General features: G+C 37.5%; 1 protein-coding gene across 3 annotated transcripts in view; it reads left to right on the top strand.

Moving 5' to 3' along the window:
* The window catches only part of SPECC1L (sperm antigen with calponin homology and coiled-coil domains 1 like), a 71,628-nt gene extending 52,965 nt beyond the window's left edge, over positions 1 to 18,663 (top strand). For all 3 annotated transcript variants that reach the window (XM_062589770.1, XM_062589768.1, XM_062589769.1), the window contains exons 14-16: positions 7,873 to 7,989; positions 8,892 to 8,951; positions 11,084 to 18,663. In XM_062589770.1, the coding sequence (XP_062445754.1) occupies positions 7,873 to 7,989; positions 8,892 to 8,951; positions 11,084 to 11,173 (267 nt within the window). In that variant the 3' untranslated portion in view covers positions 11,174 to 18,663. The remainder of the gene's footprint in view (positions 1 to 7,872; positions 7,990 to 8,891; positions 8,952 to 11,083) is intronic.
* The last annotated feature ends 1,302 nt before the right edge of the window (positions 18,664 to 19,965 follow it).

The raw sequence follows: 19,965 nt of genomic DNA, 5'->3' as shown, positions 1-19,965 counted from the left end.
TATGCGGCTGCAACTGTTCTTTGTTTTTGAAATGGAAATTTCTTTTTTAGAAGGAGCTCTATATTTGCCTTGGAAAGAGCACCGTCTCCATAAACCTGGAGAAGTGTCTGGTATGGCAGGGTGGAGAAAGGATATTTTTGAGAATTGAAATTGACTTTAATTAAAATATATTCCCTCTCTCTGCCTTAAAGAAGAAAAAAACAAATCTAACAGATAAACTCAGTATGTCAAAACATCAACTATTTTATATGCATCAATCAAAAGACAATAATTTTACCTTTCCTTAAGTGCCCTTCCCTCTTTCTTTTTTTCTTTACTTTTAATTTATCCCCCATTTCATTCAAGAAAATAAAGGCTTAGAATGCTACCCAAGCCTGTGAGATTGGGCAGACTAATTTTAGTTTAAATATTTATACTTTCATTCGGATTAACGTGCAAATGAGGACAGCCATGCAGATGATCTTCAGGTAGAGGTGCTGTGTGGTTCTGGTGTCCTTCATTTACAATACTAGTTGTTCTCACTGAGCTTTTAGAAAACTGCCTCCCTTTCTGGCCTTAATTAAGTTGGCGTTCCTAAGAAGCTAAGTTCTTAAATGTCAGAACACTTATTTTGTTGTTCAAATATATGATATAAATACAAGTTTTATTCTGTATACTTTTGTATAATTACATAGATTGCAGCCTCGTTGAGTATGAATATATGTGTATCTAATGTTAGACTGAATGCACCTTTAAGTCAAGAAATGCTTTCATTTATAATCAAATCGTAAGTGTAGAATAACAAAGCTAAAAGTACAAGATATTCTACTGTTATATTTTACTCTATGTATTATACAGACTTTGAAGAAGCACAGAAGAGGAAGGCAAGACTGTGTGCTTGCTTCAGCCTGTGCTCAAACAGAGATTGCAGGGTGTGCATGCTTTCCCTGGTGCTGTCTGGCTGATTCATCAAAGCAGTCAGGCTGCCAAAACACTTCTCCTTGTTTCAAGCTGTGGTGCTGTAGCCAAAAATCGTTGAGTTAAGGAAGGACATACTTCCTTTTTCTGTTTGGATTGGATTCTGATACAAGAGTAATGTCAACTTGTTAGACTTAATCTCTTATAAATTTTGTCACAATTGTGAAACTCTGTATCTCTGTAAGGGCTTCCAATCTTAATGTCTGAAGTTTTTTTTTTGAGAATAGCTGCTCCTTTTATGTGTGTTTTTATTTTGGTTAAAACTGAAAAATAATATTACTTTAGTATGGAATAAAACATGAAGAGTTGATATTTAGGACTTAGGTAGTTTATATTTGCTATTTATTGCCTTCTCAGCAGCTGGGAATGAGGAGGCAGTAGCTGGGATTGCTGTTTAATCTATTCTAGAAATGCTTTTACTTTCTCACCTACTGCCAGAAATCTCACAGAGTTAACTTTCATCCAGGCTTTGGGAACTGGTGCATCCTGATTCAGTGGGGAGTGAATAGCAGTTTACATTGCTTGCAAGAGTGTCACGCTTGTCAGAACATGGTGCTACGTTCAGCATACAGATTCAGGGAGTTGTCAGTAATTTGCATGTCCTAATCCTTTCCTCAAGATTCAGTATTAGGCTTTTGCTGTCTTGGGTCTCAAATAGGCTAGGTAACAAGCTGAATCTAGTGCTAGTATTAGAAGCAAGTAACATTTTGAATAACACCGTGTAAAAGGAGGAGGAAAAGTCCTGAGGATTTGGTTTCCAGAAGATGGATAGTGTGCTGTGTTGTACCATCTGCGGAAGGTACCAATGAAGCACAGAGAAGAATAATTGACTGGTCAGACCGCTGAGTTAGGGCATTGCTGCCTTTCCTCCAATATGAGTTGATCTGTGTACTTTACAAGAAGCCATCCAGTGGGGATGGACCCAGCTGTCCCCAATATATGCCTAACCCTGACTTTACGCATGGACTGAGCCTTACACCGTAAGGCATGATGATCTCCCAATATAAATACAGCTCAAAGGAAAATTCTAGTATTAGCACATGCTTTAGTTCATCAGGCATAAGTTAGAAAGACTTTCCTGAAGTGACCTGTGGTAAAATGTGGATGAGAAAAGACCCCAGTTTCCCCAGTGGAAGAGTCAACCCTGTCTGAGAGAGACTTAGATCAAAATAAAAGAGAAGGCAGAACTTGGATGATACCATCACAGACTCCATCAAGTCTTGTCTCATACCGTACCTGGAACATTTAGCTGAGCAAGGCTGCAGCACTTGAAGCACTGCTCTGAGCCTGTAAGTCGAGATGTGCAATAGTGCAGTTTTGCTAGATCTCAGTGATTTAAGACATGACTGATGTCTGTCTGTCCCCAGTAGCAAGTTTTGTAATTGGAAGATGTTACCAGGAACAGAATCAGCATTCCCTTTTTTGTTCCTTCTATCTTTTTCCTCTTTAAGATAGCAGGACTAGGTTATATCACTTGTCAGTCTCAAGTGATATTGTTCCCCTTTACCTAGAGGAGGATTGCTGATGCTGGCTGTAATACAGTAGAAAGACTGTAGGGTAAACATACCGCAAAAAATCTCTCCAAAACCAAAAGTGAAGAGCTATTTTTCAGTTTACCTTTCTAATTTTTAAAGGCTCTTTATTTTTTTTTAATGTCTTTAGAAGCTTTAAAAATCTCTCTAACAATATTTTTTCTGAAGTCTCAAAACTTAAACCTCAAGTCTTTTTTAACAGTTGAATGCTGTATAGTACAGGATCTTACTAATGCTTTTGCTTTCTCAGCCCATTTATCATTAACTAATAAAACAGAGACATAGACACATGTTTTTGTTTTATTTTCTCCATGTCCTAAGTCATTTGTGAGCCAAGTTCAGTTAGGATGTGGGAACCTTTCCTGCTTGTGCAGAGCAGGGGCTAGAGAAATAGCCCCTGGTGTGCTATGTGGTATGTTCCTCTGCTCAAACTCTAACATACATAACTCAGGGAGATTGAAGACAGCTGTGAATATGTCCACTGGTAGAATAGTTAAGCTAATTTTGTTCTTAGTTTGTAACTGCAAGTTACAAACCATGGTTTATATAGTTTTTTAGCTGTGAATTTTTCTGGAAAAGAATCACTGACTCTAATAGTTAAGATCAGTCTCTTGTATTTTTTTTTTTAAAAAAGCAGTATTTTTACTGATTATAGAGGATCCTGTATTAATCTAGAATGCAAGAAGCAATGGGAAGCTGCTTCAGAATTAGCATTACACTGCTAAAAATATTTTAGAACTGTAGAGTTGTAGAAAAGTCTAGGTTGGAAGGGACCTCTGAAGACCATCTAGTCCAACCTCATGTTGAAAGCAGTGCATTCTTGTGAAGAGTCTTCTCCATAATTGCCTTTTAAATATTGGAAGACTCTGATTAGATCTCTCCAGAGCCATCTTTAGAGTAGACAAACCCAGTTCTTTAAACTTTCATTTGTCAAGTTCTCCAATCCTCTAATCATCTTGGTAACTCTCTGCTGGACTGTCTTAGTTTTTCAGTAGCTATCTTGAACTGGAGAGGGACAGAGCTGCATACAGCATTTTAGGTGTGGCCTAACAAGAGCCCAGCAGAGTGGCAATCCCATCCCTTGATCTGCTCACTTTACTGCTGTAGTAAATAGCTTGCAGGATATGTCTTGCTTTTGCCGCTGCGAGGATGTGTAGCTGACTCGTGTTCAAATCCAGATCATTTGCAATTTATCCACTGTAGAGTTTCACCCTAAGCTAATGGATCATTTTATGCCTATAGCATTTCAACCCTTTTTTCAGGAAGAATTTTGTTGCTCCTTTTTTGTGTGTGTGTGGGCACAAGGCAGTGCTCATTTTAACGTGACTGCTGCTACTCAACTCTTTCGCAGTTTAACAGGAACTTGAGTCATGCTTGAAATTTAACTGGGTGTGGATTCTCCAGTGTGTTCCCCTACATTGTCCCCCCACCTCTTAAATGTCAGGAACTATTGAATTTGGTCTGTTTCGTATAAAAAATGTTATTCTCTCATGTCCTATCTGTAGAAAAGACTTAAAATTCGTAACTCTGCTTTTTCATTCCCACTTGGTAAGCATTTTTCACAGAGCTTTTTATAACAACAACCTATCTCTTAACTTCTTTTGTTAGAACTGTTTTTTTCTTCTCTCTTTTTTTTTTTTTTTTTTTTTTTTGTGAAAATCTCTCCCAAACGCTAGAGGTGATATCATTCCTATCGTCAGTATTGAATGTGAATAGGCAAGAAATGATAAATTCCCTTCTAGTTTACCTATGTCTAGAAAGGCGATTGACAATTTATCTGAAAGTATGGCCTATGACCTTCAAATGCTTAGGTAATTTGTGGTCTGAAATGGCTTGTAGAAAAATTCTGGATTAGATTCCAGGAGAAAAATTATCTTAATAGAGCCAATTACTTAATAGGAACAGTAACAAAGAAGAAATTATGTCAGAGATTTTAGGCTGATGTCCTGTTTACCGTCAGTTCTTTGAGAAATAAGAGCTTAATGCAAGATTGATTTCATTATACTGACCGAGATTTTTCAAAAGCCACAAGTAGTTAAAAGCATTTGGGAAATAAAATAGTGCTGTATTTAAATGTGCCAGTTATGTGCTCTAAGCCCTGCATAAAAAATTAAATTTTCAATTTAAATGACAAACTGTCCAGCTTTTAGGCTTGTTTTTTAGTGTCTGAGCAATATTATACTTTTTTTAGTCTGAGAGGTAATCATCATTCATAATGCTTAGAGAGCAATTGGAAACAGAAACTAGTCCCTTTTAATTGTTTCCTTCCGTTGTATTTAATTTGCCTTCTCTGGGTGCATTAAGATTCTTGGATGATGGGTTTGTTTTCTGCTTGTTGTCTTAGTACTAAAAGCTAGACCCTACAGAAAGGTTTAGGGGAAAGAAGTATTCCAAGGTTTTTTTGAGAACCAAACTAAAATGTGTTTTAAGCATGTTTTAAATAGTCCTTTTACTAACGCTTATTTTATAGTCAAAAGCCAATATTCTGCTAATGTTTAAAGTGATGTTTTGCATTTACAAAGCTATAATATTTAAGGGAAGATTATTTTTCTCTTGTTTTAGTTTCAATTTTAATTTTCAGAGGGTCTTTGTCATATCTGTTTTCCTTCCATTCGCATGGTGGGGTGAGGGAATATTCGTATACAGCTACAAAAACTGTCGCTGGAATTTGGAGGTGACGTCCTTCATCCTTGAGGTTAAGCCTCAGGTGTGGGTTCTCGCACTCTCATACCCATCGTTGTAGTGTTGTGTTTTCTAATTTTGATGAATGTGTTCTTGCCTGTTGATACCTATGCTGAATACCGCTGTAGAGATCACTTCTTTAGTTTGATTTAACTGTATTGTGTATTCTTCTGCTTCTTCTTTCTTTGTGTACCTTCATTTCCAATATAAGCTGCTTGCTGTTCTCACTTAAAAGGCTGTGTACAGCCTATCATTACTATTTAATTGCCCTCATTCAGTACTGAGATATCGTCTGTGTTTGTGTTGCTGGTGTTCAAGCTCAAAGTTCTTAAATTTTCAAATAAATACTCCTGTGCTTCCTTTGAAATACGTGGAGCAGCCTGGACAAGTTTTTCCCTGTAGCCCACCACAAAACCTTATTTTCCTTCAGTCTTCATCACATTTTCTTGCTGTAGCGCCTAAGGTGGGTACAACATCAGTTGATGAGCTATGACTAGTATCTGTCATGCAAATATTTACTCATTTACTCTATATTTTCTTTGTTTAATGATCATCAGTATTAAAAAAAAAAAAAGAAAAAAAAAAAAGAACTTATGGTACCTTGCCTTACGGAGCTTACAAAACTTTATTTTATTTGTACAGTGACTCCAGGTCTGTAGTAAATACAGTGTGTTCTGCATCCCAGCTCTACCACTTGGCTCTCTTGGAAGTAGGGAGAACATTTCAGCCAAAAGGTGAAAACCAGGACAGAGATTTTCTCCCTCAGTAGATTGTATGGCAAAGGAAATCTAATCATTTGTATTTGATTTTTATAGCTAAGCTGCCACAGACTGTAACAGGGAAGAGCCCCTCTCCCTGTGTTTATCCATCTTACTGGTACAGATGTGATCAGGAAGCAGAGTCCAGGGCATTGCCCATTACCGGGAAAGGAAAAAGAACTTTTTAAAAAGCAGCTTGGTAAATGAGATACAAGTAACAGGAATTTATTGGTTTTAACAATCTCAGCTTTCCCCTCCCCCTGCTTTTTCCCCTAAAGTCTGATACTGTGTGTTGTATTTGTTTGTCTAATTTAAGTAACATTGAAAAAGTTTTAACCAAGCGTTAGTTTAAATCCAATTTCCTGCCTTTTTGACGAGAAATGAGGGAGAGCTGCTTTTTTTTTTTCTCTCTTCCTTTTTTTTTTTTTCTTCCTTTTTTTCTTTCCCACCCCTGTGGCCTGAGGAAGCTGTGCGAGTGTGCGAGGACCACGTTCCCACAGCCCGGGGGTCTCCAGCGAGGACGCTTCCGCTCGCCGCCGGCCCCGGCCCGCAGGCAAGGTGCCGAGCGCTGCCCGGGGCGGTCGCTGTGAGGCTGAGCACGTACGCTTACGTCGCCGCAGCTCGAACCTGCGCTTCTGTGGACTTTGTCTAAAAAGCGCTAAAGCCGAGCAGGAAATGGAGATTTCCCTCGCATTCTTCTCGAGACCGTGCTCAGTTTTGTTCTTTTCCTCTGGTTGGAAGGGTTTGCAGTTGTTTTCCATTTGTAATCCAAGTCGTTGGCGTGACAAGAAATAACTGCCTTCGTTCTCGGCCTGCTTGGCCCGTGGCTTCCGTGCGGGTTTTTGTGCCGGAGCAATGACCGGGTTTGGTATTTTGTCAAAGACGGGTGTTATCAGGGGGAAGCCTGGGTTGTGGGACTGCCTGACCAGAGGCCACAGTTCTTGTTGCGTGAAAACCGAACGAGCCGAGTAGAGGTGACTATTAGTTTCTACTTAAGCCTAGTGGAGAAGGTTATGTATAAAGCATGTTTCTATTTCTCCGTAGAGGTCTCGAAGGATAAGCTGTTCCTGGTCGGTGCTTAATTAAAGTTTAGGCTGACTGCTCACCGCTTGGACGCGTTATTAGCCTCTCTAGCGTTGTTTGACAGCCAACAGCCAAGCGTGCAGTAATTAAACAGGTTACCAAGGAGTCTCGTTCATAGCTCTTGGACAAGGCTGACTTTGTACTGTAACTTCATATGCAGCCTTGGGGAGTAAGGAAATGCGTTTACCGCTGCCACCGAGTATCCGGCTGGAACTGAACGACCAAGAGTGGCTTTCATGCTCCGCTTGCATCCTGCAGTCTTGATTCCCTGCCGCTGTCGGTGTTGAGTCCGTTGGAACGTCTTTACCTGCGACTGAAACTTGGGTTTTGTTTGTGATCTTGTTTGCTTAAGTTTCTGTACAGAAATGGGCTGTGCAGAGGAGAATACGCTTGTCCACATCAGTTGGAAATTTTGCGTGGATATTAATGCAGTAGAAGCAGAAAAGTAAAAGCTTACGCTAGCAAAGGTATTAGCACTTAGGCTATCGCAGGGGCTCCAGAAGGAGCACAGCTCGGCAGGCTGTGTACGCTTTTATATCTTTGTGTATACAGTTGTGCCAAGTTGGTACTTTTAACATCCTCCCTAGTACAGCTTCGTACATCTTTTACATACCCCCGCACGCGTGCTTTTATAAATCTATGTGCTCTGTACGTCTTTTGGGCTTAATAGTAGCTACCTGCATGATAAACACACAAGATTGACTGGCTTGGCCTGTTTTTTTCATCTCAGTAGTAATGGATTTTGGTTTCTTACTGCAGAGTTTTAGTGTTAGACTGTTTGCTTTTTCTGATTTCTTCAGCAAAGGAAAAACAAGCACTGACAGATCAGTAAACTATAATAACTTTTTTTTTCCTTCAAGAATATCGACATAACAAACTTCAGCAGTAGCTGGAACGATGGCTTGGCTTTCTGTGCAGTGCTCCATACTTACCTCCCAGCCCATATTCCATATCAAGAACTAAACAGCCAGGACAAGGTACAGTATTAAAAATCCCCACACTATATAATATAGATTGGTAAAGAAGAATGACCAAATTTATGTATTTAAGTTGGGGGCTTTGATTTAAATTTTATAGCAGTACAATTACAACTCCTAGCAAAGTACCTTGGTGCTATTCTTATTATAACTTTTTACTGTAAGATCACTAGGCTAACCAGAACCTTGGAACAGATATAAGAAAAAATGATCAGGAAGACATAAACTTAAGCCTGAGGAGTTTTCTGTAACACAAAGAGTTGGGAAGGGTTTTTAGTTAAAGCTTTAGACGAAGTAGTATTTAAATTAGAAGACTTGGAATCCATCAAATGTATCTTGTGACATTTTGTTCATCTCTTTCAATATTACAAAGATGTTCTTTGATTATGTTTTCTCATTATTCAGTGAGCATTTTACCAAGTGATATGTGTAAAAATAAATTAGAAGCTATCAAGACTGAAGAATAATCTCTGTGTTCCAGTGTACTGTAATTAATACCTACTAGTATGTTCTCTGGAGATGCTTTATTAATGGTCACTTCTAAAAAATATAAGTATTTAATGAACATATACAGGAAGCTTTTTATTTATTTATTACTTCAGACTGGTTTTAAGAATAAATTATTTATGTTGTAGCAATTTAAAAAAAATCAGTGTTCTTCATTAATACTGATTTCCCCACCCCCACCCCAATATTATCTCCTGATTGAAGAGTTAATAAACGTTTTCCATAAGCTTTTAGACATTGTTGGGACACTGATTCATGTTGCTCATCTAAATGAGTATGGCTAAATTACACACTCGATTTGAAGTGAAAGTAGCAACTTTAAAGATTCTTAACACCTCTTTTTTGTTTGAAGTAATATTTTCTTTGATTCTAACATGTTTTTACATCTCATGCAGAGAAGAAATTTCACTTTGGCTTTTCAGGCAGCTGAAAGTGTTGGCATCAAATCTACTCTGGTAAGTTTTAAATGCATATTGAACAAATTATGCCCCATTTATAAAAATCAAATTATTCTATTTTGTACCACTGAAAGGCTTTGATGCTTTATGCTTAAAAATAGTGGCAGATGAGCTCATCTAGAGGCTATTGCGCTTCTATCAGACTTCAGTGAAAAGGATAAGATACTCCAATCCCCCAGCTGCTATGCTTAACCTCTGTCAATCTAATGTAAGCCCGCTGTTTTTTGCACTAAAAATGGTGACTGAGATACAGACTTGCACTCCATGCTGTTGCTTTTTTCGCAGCAGCTTATAACCTATGGCAGATAAATTCTTCAACAGGAAAATTCACTAAAACTCATCTCTCAGTATCGTAAGAAAATTGATAAAGGCAATATATTTGCCTGAGAATAATTTGAGAAACAGTTAATGATCCTGTCTTCAGGAGGACAGATGAATTGTATCCTGTCTCTGACCTACTTCCAATTCTTAGTTTCATTGGAATTCTTGAGGTGCAAATTACAGAACTGTATAAATCATTCTCTTTTCCAGAGTAATAAGAGAGTAAACTTCCAATTTGTCCTTGTTGCAAATAATTGAAAGACATTTTAAAGTTATTTATTAAGCTTTCTTACACAAATTTCAGCTTAAAGGAAATAGGAGTTTTCAGTATGACAGTATTTACTGGGAAAGGAAGACAACTGGAATTGGGAGTATTCCAAGCCCTTGTGAATAACTGCAGAAATTCTGCTAATGTTGCCAATATCAGAAAGGATGTTTAAGTAACGTTTGTGTAACCTAAATTCTAACAAAGCCACAGTAGTTAGCATCTAATAATGCAGCAAAGTTGGGCATTTCTAAAAATAACACTTTTCTTGATCCTTATCAGAGCCTTTACTCCTTCATTGTGTTTGTTCACAATGGCAGTGCAACGGTTGAGCATTTTGCATTGACTTGGTCAGTGACTTGAAACGTGGAAGTTTCTTACCAAGCTCTGATGTAAGAGCTGGATTGTGGAGAACAGCACCAGTGATTCTTAGATAAGTTAACTGTAGTCTAAATGGTTGCTGTCTATCTTTTGAATTTGCAAGATACCTCATTACAGACATTCTCAAGGGCAAATTGAATGGAATTAAATCTTCTATGTGGAAATTGTATCCATCTTAAGGACTTAAAACCTATGTGCATACTACATAGGTACATACACGGTGCATATAGTAAGTTTGTTGTTTGTGTTTTTTCCTTGTCTGTATTGCAGGGGTGGAGGGCAAGCTCTGAAGGGTGAATAAGGGTGTGAGAACTACTGTATTGCAGTTGTGGCAATATAGGAAGCTATTTCTTCCCTAAATAAGAAGGTGTTCAGCTGCTTTCATGTGGAGATCTCCAGCAGATTACTTTATTTTTTTTGAGTCCTCTGGAGGCTCTTGTAAGCTTAAGAGAGAGACTCCAAAAGTAAACAAAAATGTTTGGAAACTCCATTGTTCTTTTTTTCATTTGTACATATGCTGAAATCTGTAGATCATGATATGTCTATCCTGCTTATCCACAAATACTCTGGTGTATCTGTATGAAATACATCTAAACTGATCACTTCTTCTCTTGATTATACCCAAACGAGTAGTAAAGCTAGCAACCGTTCTCCTTGTCCTTTTACTGAAAAATACTTACTAAAGCAATCTCAAGTTCAGTAGTCTACTGTAAAATGAGATTCAACCATTTATTGATGTTTGACCATTATCCTGATATAAATTTACAACTTTTCATTCGATTAGTATTTAGGCCTTGATTCTGCCATTCTTAGTTTCTAGGCAGATTTCATTGACTTGCAAGACTGGTGTCATGGTATGTAAACAGTAAGGTCTTGACTGCTAATTGTACTAAATGGGGTATGTACTTGTAAGCAAGCATGTACTAATATTAGACATGTCGGTGTCAGGTCAGCAGAATAATTGTACACAGACATCCCAGAAACGGCTCTTTGCATTTTGCAAATAATGTAAAGATGTATGGAGGAAAAGAGATCTTTCTTTCCTTAATACTTTCAACTATGGAAACTTTAGATATATCATCACCATGAATTTGCAAGAACATTACCTTATTATTTTCAAGACTGTTATTTCTGATTTTTACCAATGTGTTTTATGTGACAGGACATCAATGAAATGGTGCGAACTGAGCGTCCAGACTGGCAGAATGTCATGCTGTATGTTACAGCAATTTACAAATACTTTGAAACCTGAAATCCTAGAAATTCAACAGACTTGTGGGATAGAACCGACATTAGCTACCAGATGGAAATCTTACTGAAATGCTAATCTCCATTTCACTGAAAACTGGCAACGTTTTGAGTCCTCAAACTTCCGTGACATGATCCTGGATTGCCTCAAGTTGCTTCAGTTCCTAGGCCTGGAAACACCTGTTTGAAAGCAAGAACTTGTTGCCACACTGCTTGGAATAACCCAAGTTATTAAGCTATCTGGATTAACTATGTAGTTAAAAAGCCTGGACTACTTACATGCTGCCTTTCCAGACAGACTTTCTGAAGCTTTCTTTCCTAAGAGAGTGAGATGAACGCATTGTCTAGTGTGCAGGAGACTAAATGTGCAGCTAAAGCTTTGAGAAGGAAAAGAATAATACGGCATCATAATACTGAACTTTCTGTAATGTCCTGATACCACAGAGTCTGAATATTCTACCCACAACTTATGGCACTCCAAATGCAGTAGAATTCTTAGTGGTAATTTAGTTACTGCCTTTATAGCTATATTTTCCTTCCTTTAAAATGTGCACAATATTCTAGGAGAACAAGCTTTTATTCCATAATGTCAACTTGACTGAAAAGTGCTCTTGATACCTCGAAGAATTTGGCACAGAAGAACTCTTCATTACAAAGCTTCATTATAAGCCTACCTCTGTCACAGTGATGTGGCTTCCAACCTTATCTTATGGATTGTAAGGACTAGCTCATACAACTCCTGTTTTTCAGGGTACGGTATGCTTAAAGGAATCCATCATAAAACCTCCCTGTGCTTCCATTATAGCAGAGATTAATCAATAATCTGCCCTTGTATTGCTTGTTCTTTCCCCTCTTCCTCCTTTGCCTGTGTAGCGTAGCGCACACAACCACCGCCGGCTTTACTTTACAGCAATACGAGCATACGTCATGAATTTCTGTGGTAGAATTTTGGAACTGGAATAGCATTTCCTCTTCAAAGAAGATAGTTTCAATAAGATGTAATAATGAAGTAGCTTGTCTCAAAATCTAGCTTTGCAGTATTTCCTGTGTATTTTTTACTGATCTTGCACATCTTCATCTGGTTGACAGAAGGTGAGATGTTTTCAGACAAGAATTGTGGAGGTATACACCTAGTAGCCTGCAATATTGTGTGGAAAAGAGTCATTGTCACAAGGAAGGAATTGAGAAACTTTAGTCTGGTCAACTTTTGTTTTCCTAGAATGCACCTGAATTCATGTAACAACTCTTGGGCAGAAGAGTTCGTGCAAGTGCCTTAGCTATCATTGATTTGATGCATCCTGGCACTTCAGGGCCTTGTGCAGAATGTTAACAGCTCCAAATGATTTCCTTTATCAATTTGTCATAAGCTGTTAAAATGTTTATTGTAATCTTGTTTGTCAAATCAAGGGAAGGCTTCACTCTACCATTGCTTCTGCCTCTTATTTTCCTGAATACTCATTAACATTTCAGCCACAGTTGAACATCCCTCATTAATATTAAGCAGAAGCCTACTTCAGAAGCGAGTTCTGTGACAACTGCTATGTATAAGCACATGCTCTTTCAACACAGTAACCCTGTTATAAACGAAATGCATCTGCCATTTCTTTGATGCTTTTATGACTGTTAAGGACCTGTTTGAATGTCATAGATGTTAACCCAGTGAATGCAGCTGTGCTTGGCATCTCCAAGACTTCATCATGGTATAAAAGCACAGATTTAAGTCATTATTGCCAAATCCAAAAAGCTAGAATCTGAAGAACATGGACCATGTGAAGAGTAAAAATTCAGTGTGTTTCTAGCAACTAGCATTATACAGAGTTATGGATTATAATGCTTACATTGATGTGTCTATAATGGAGAGAATACAGTAAAAATGTACCCGTGAGAATTATGAAAAATTGCTAAATAACTATTTAATCCATTCTGAGAGCCTTTGGAGAAGTTTTCAGAGCAACAGTGTCTCAAATACTGTTACTATTCTTTAGGCTGAACATTCCTAAAAGTTACATACCCTCAGATTAATTGGTACATTGGAGGAGCCAGCATAGTCTAAAGGCTTAAAGTGAAAAATCTTCATCATCAGATTTTAATAAAAGTCTGAAATAAATTTCAATTACATTTTTTTCTAATAATTTTGTTTACCACATTTTTCAAATAAAGGCAAAAAAAGAAGAATCCTGTTGAACATATATAAATTATTGCTGTCTCAGATTTAATTACTTAATTCCCATTTTTGCACACTTGTGCTTAAAACCTCTGCTCTTCCTTTGGACAGACATCCCTATCATCCTTCTCTATGATTGTCTTACTGCCTTGGCACTGAAGAAAATATTTTTCTAATGAAAAAGACAGCAATTCTTGGTCTAAATTTACGCATGACCTATTTTGTTAATGTAATTTGAGGTTAAAGTTGTTTGGGGGGGTAGATTTCTTGGGGAAGGGGGTGCAATGTTCAACTGCATCTATGTAGAGTCTTGTATGAATACTTAATTGAAGTAACACTAATGATATACCACTTTTAAAAGGCTTTACCAACTATTTTCAGTTTAAAAAGTCGAACTTTTTGTCTGCAGAAAGAGAGAAGCTATTAGTAATTATATATTGCAGCAGGGGGAGCACCTTAATTTGAACTCTGGAGCTCTGGATTTTGTTTTTTGATGTGACCTGTCTGATAACCTTTTACTGAAGTCATATCTGTAAAGGATTATCAGGCTCCGTAAGAAGGATTTTTTTTATAGTGGCATATCTGAGCCTGTACAAATCAGATGCTGCACTGCTCTCAGAATGAAAGCAGTGAAGCAGTGGAAGATCTAAAGCAAACATAATGCCCTGCTGCACTCAACAACACAGTGTTCCTGAAAGTTCAAACAATATTTCTTTTTTCAAGTGGAAGAATAGCTCTAGCCTTTCTGAATCTGTAGGATACTGCTCTACTCTGTTCCTGCTCTTACTTAATCCTGAAAGAGCCTGTCACTTTGTGCTTATGAAGTGCAAGTTTCTTCTGATTTCTGCTGATTTTCTTTTTTTTTCTTTTAATCCAGCAAATATTTTTGAATGTACTAACAAAGGCCAAATATTTTGTCATCAAGTTTTATTATTGTGTTTTAATATGTGCCTTGCAAGTGCTTGTGCTATAGTTTATCAGGGTTATTCATTGCCAACTGTAATTGGTGGAGGAACAAAACGTAGGTGTCAAACATACTGATGCTGATATAACTGTGTGATGTTCTGAATCATGTTAATTGAAGCACATTCCGCAGAGTACACAGATGTCAATTTAGAGCCAAGCGTTTATTAGGTTTGGCTAGTTGTCACCCTGATGAGAGATCATCAGCAATGAACTGAATGAACAATTGTGGGATTTTCTTTACCAACAAGAAGGGATGGGAGGAATAATTTAATTTTGATTATTCAGGAAAATTCTATTGGAAGTTTTGGTATGGAATATTTAACAGTAACAACAGAAGTGAAGTGACTCCAACTGAATTACATCTTGTTTTTTAGTCATCTTGTGTGTCTAAGTGGAAACACTAATTCAGTAGCAGCGGTGAATCTCAGTGGCACTTGTAAAGACCTCTCACACTCATGCCTCTGAAGAGTTGTGAGCGAAATTTTCCCTTTTGAAATTGCACTTGTAGATAAGCTATCCAGAATACCACACTTAATAATTACAGTATATTCTGATTTTAAAAGTAGGCTTTTTGCCTCTTTTCAATGAAATATGTTGCTGAAGTTTTATCAGATCATTTCTGATAAATTTTTGTCTCCAGTTTTCTAAAATATTTCCACTGTTAGTGTGTTTTTCTGAAAAGTCCACTGTCGTGCTTAAAGGGTCCCTTAACTTGCCTGAGCAAAATAAACTCAGCTTTGCTGTGTTGGTATAAACTCAGATCGATAGCACTGACCCCAGTCAGACTCTGGTTTTATATGCATAAACAGGAATGAATTTGGCCCTTGCTACATTGATGCACACTGGTACAGTGGTTTAAACTGCTGAAGATGTGCCTTTAAAAACAAAAAAGTTCTCATTGGTGTCTCGTTTCAGTTAACAACCTCAGTGTTAAATATTTATCTATTTGTCAGCTCGCTCATTCTGCTCTTCAGGCAGTAGAAAATCGGCCATTTGAATTCTGTTGCATCTTTTGCGTAACGAAAATTCTACTGTTACTCATTTTTCTCAGTTTCTGTACAGTTTTGACCCACGGTTCATGTTTTATAATTATGGCCCAGTTTTAAAGGAGGTATGGAGAACTTCTGGATTGTTTCTTACTTTCCACGTCCTGCTCGTGACCATCTTGCCGTGCTGCCTGGTTTTCGGGTGATCTGTGACAATTCCTTCCAAAGCCAGCCCCTCTAGGTGGCTGGCCTGAAGTTAAGCATGGGCTCAAGCTAAGCCTTTAAAGCTGTGGCTGCATCACTCGTGATTTTTACTACTTATTGCCTATTCCTGCTAATAGAGTCACAGCTGAACTGCGGGCTGTATCCTGAGCAGGAGCTATCGGAGGGCAGAATCCCTCTGGAGGGGAGTGCAGTTTATATGCATTTACGCCATTTTTTGCCTATTGTGAGAAATACTGTTCTCTAGATGGCCTGAGAAATAGAATTTTAAAATAGTAGCATTCATGTACAAAGTGATTTAACTACAGTTTGTTTTATGATCCTTGCCTTGATTTGATGTAATAGATAAGTATTTTTTCTGTTTTATGAAGCCCTATTTCTGCAATTCCTTTCCTTAAGCTAGCATTAATATACGAATATTGAGTAATATTAACTAGTTTGAGAAGTGCAGTTGAACAGTTTGGCAGGAAGCACTGTTAAAGCAAGGTAGCAATGCAGGAGTCTAACCACGCTTTTCTCAAGTTTTAGTACAGAGGGATTGGCAAAATATGTTAGAACTTCCTGACTGTCCCATGACCGCTGCAGAGCCTGTGCCGCCGCAGGATATCCATCCGCTGTTCTTGCCCTAGAGTCCTCTACTCACTAGTAGGTTAAGGATGCTAGACAGCTCTTACTGCATGTGATCGTCCCTGTTCAGAAAGGTATCTCTGATAGTGTTACTGCTCTCAAAGGAGAGAGGCTGGGTGGGTTTTGAACTGCTCTCTGGCTTGCTGAACATTTCCGATCATGCATTCATTTAAGCTTCCTCTATTATATTCCCTATGATTTCAATATTTGGTGTTTGACTACACTTTGTAATTGTCAAGTCAGTATGCTAAGCATCTGGAATATGCAGCAAGTAAGTTTTTGATAATGAATACTAAATAACTTGATCTTTTAAGTTTTGTATAGTTCTGATTTCCTGAGTGTTGGTATGAATGCCTTTTTTTTCCTTATGTATTAATGCTTGCCAGCTTTTTTGTAACAGAACACCCTTGATCTCAGTTTGACAAGACCGCTCTCTTGGGCTCCCCAAGTTAAGTGACTGCTCTCTCTAATAGAAATTATTTCCCCATGCTGAAATTTTAGTAATAACTATGAATACCAGATGACTTTTTCCAACTGACATTTATCTTATACTTGGAATTTTCTTTACCCTGAGGCCAATGCCTGCCACAGAACTGCACATAAAATTCCCATCACTTCCAGCAAGATTTGTGTATGCAAAACGCCAGGGTGTAAATTTCTTGTGGGATACTACAGCAGCCTGATGTGATTACGGTGGTTTTCATTTTAATCCCCTATTTTCAAGGGGGTTTAGTCTAGCCAAAATCACTTACTGAGAAATTGAAATGTGACACATCCATTCTCCACTGGGAAGTATGCTTCTGTTTAATAATACTTTTAAAAGATTGTATTTATGAAAACTAAAAGAAAAATGTCATGAAGCTAGTTTTGTTGCACTTTTCTAAGGCTTTTGTATTTTGCATAGAGTTCTAGAGTATGAACGAGTTGTTTGGGGAAGCTGAGGTTTCAAATGTACTCTGCCCCAGCATCGCAATGTATTATGTGTATTTTCATTCTAGTGAAATGTATTATTTTAATTGCATGTTAGTAGTGTATTTATATGGTAGTTTGAAAGCCCAGTGGACATTTCCTGCTGCAGAGGAGCCATTGGCAGTCTTGGTTCCACAGTTCATGGAACATTTTGTTCACAGACTTGTTTTAAGAGTAGACTGCGTTTGCAATAATGGAATAGTGTTTTTGTTTTTTTCCTGAATTCTGTTTCAGCAAGCGGGGAGAGAAAGGTTCCTCTGCTCTGCCCCATTGTTGAAATTTCTCTGGAGGCTTTTACTGGTTCCCAGTTATTGCGCATGTTCAGTTAGGATGATTACTTGGGAATCAATTCAGTAACGAGGGCACAAGTATACATAATACACTCAAGTAATGAATTTTTAAGTTACAACATTTCTGTCTGTTAGAATCCTTTGTTTTTACATGTGTAGTAAGGTCAAATTTACTATTTTTAAGTAGCACTTTTGTATTTATCATCTGAAGGGTTTTTTGGAAAAAAGTCGTTACTGTATGTCATCTAATAGAAAGAAAATATAAACCTACTAAGCAGAATATGGGGTAGACACCTCCGGACCATCAGTTCAGTTTAGGTCAGTAATAATTGAGAGTTGTTCGATGTGTATGAAATAAATCAGTGATCCCACTTAACATTGGATAACTCTCTACATCAGAGTCAGAAGGGCATTAAGTGGTACCCTCTAACTCTTGGACGAGGGTACTTTCAGTTCAGGTGTGAGGCAGAATTGACAGAACAGCGTGGTGAATTTTGGACTTCCGTGAAAGAACAGGATTTTATGGATGTCTCTCAATCTAGCATCACAGCATTTTATTGGATAAAGACTAACCTTATTTCAAATGACACCACAGCCAGTAATAATATCTTTCGAAATAGCTCATTTAAAGCTCATTTTCCATGGCTCTTCCTATCTAGCCAGCTTTTCTGGCTTGTTTTGGTTTTATACTCATTTGAAACATGACTGTTAGACTCACCTAGCAGTGCTTGTATGGATCTAATAGCTCTTTTTCTATATGAGAAGCACTTTTCCTTTCCTACAGAACCCCTTCGAATAGTTTATACGCACGCACACACAAATGTACATTTATTTAAACGTGTGTGTGTATGTAGGTTCTTAATAAAAGTGAAAATGATTCAAGAAACGTTTGAGTCTTGAAAACTTAGGGTGGTCTAACAGCTTACACCTTTAAAATGTAAGGAGGAAAAGAACATTCACTCCTAGTTGCATCTGAGAAAAATGGTTTGAGGAAAACTTGAAAGTGTGTTCAAATGGGACTTCACCCTGTTGCTGGTTTGAAAGGCACCACCTGCTCATCATTGGAACCTAAAGGGTCAGCAAACATTTTTAAGCTAAACCTTTTGGAGGACCAATATGCTTTTAGTTTGCAAGGACCACTAAAGATCTGGGCATTTGCTTTCCCCGTAATGTATTCTGTATGAGTATTTAGTATGTATGCCTTCAATTTGCCAATGTTGCCATGTTTTCTTCTTAATTATACATGAAATAAAAATTACAAATAGCAAAATGTGTGTTATGTTTTCTTGAGTATGGCTACTACAAGAGGGGTTATTTTAACGCTTATTTCTGCCACCGTGTTTTTTCAAGAATAGATGTTGCAGGAAGTAGTTTTTTGGAGGCTTATGTGCCATGGATGCGAAAAGTGCATGTGAATGATTTACATACGCATAATCTCATGATTTTTTGGGAAGTCATCTCTGTTTTTGTATACCAACGTACTCTATAGTAACTGCACCTAAAGGGTTTTAAATGAAATCTTGATGAATACTCTAGATTAGAGGTATGTATTTAAGGCATCTATTTAGCTTGGATTGTCCTGATCCTTAATATATCAATTGGAATCAGATTAGCCTATGTATTAGAATCTAGGATTATATTAAGTTATTTAATTGATACTTAGAAAAGGAGTTGCCCTACTTGGGTTGGACTGCCTCTTAAGGTGGATCTTCGTCTATAGAACAGTTCAAAATAGTTAAGATAGATGCCTGAAAATAAAAGTTCCAGATGAAAGCAAAGATTGGAACACTTTAAATTTGATTTAATCTCATTTGTCATGGATAGTAGCTAGTTTTCAATAGCTGTTTCCACACCTTTTCAGATAAAGCAGCATAGAGCTTTAATCTGAAAAGCCTTGGAATAACCTCGATCCAGATGTTTGGGATGGGCTCTCTTTATTTCAAGTATTGTTGAGCATACTGGCCAGTGTAGACAGCTACTATAATTCTACCTATTCCTAGTGTAATTTTTTAAAATTCTTTTAGTGTTTCCTATCATTTTTTGCAAGCCAGAAATGCCTTTGACTCAGTTTTATTCTGTAAGGAAATGCTTTCTACTTCCTTGAGTGTTTTTTTTTTTTAATGTGAATTTGAGTGGTTTAACAAATCTTCTCGAAATTTACTTAAATCTTTAAGTATGGATCTTCAATTTTCGTACTCCTTTAAGAATAAATGTTTTAGAAACTTGCAGTAGACTCACGTCTAAAAGTAGATGTTTGGTTGCCCATTCTTTTCTGTAGCATATGCGTAACCTTGTTGTGAAAATGGCTTGTACAAATGCAAGTGGCAATCGGGAGGTCAGGGCAGAAGCAGCAAGCAGAATGCGCCTGAGGTATGTTAAAACAGTGGTGTCTGTACGATGTTTGGGACTGCAGCTTTTCTTTCCTGTATTTATTCAAATAGTATTCCCTAATCAAAGGTTTTCATGGATTCTCTTCCAAGATGGTGACATTAGAGAATTAGGTGAAAAACGTAAAATTAGCTCCATGAGCATCTTTAAATAAATAGTTAAATATTTTTGAAGGTCTTACTGT

The sequence above is a fragment of the Rhea pennata genome, chromosome 17 (genome assembly GCF_028389875.1).
Source record: "Rhea pennata isolate bPtePen1 chromosome 17, bPtePen1.pri, whole genome shotgun sequence".
NCBI lineage: Eukaryota > Metazoa > Chordata > Aves > Rheiformes > Rheidae > Rhea > Rhea pennata.
The sequence above is the reverse complement of the archived record's forward strand: the minus strand, read 5'-3'. Positions and strand labels throughout refer to the sequence as shown.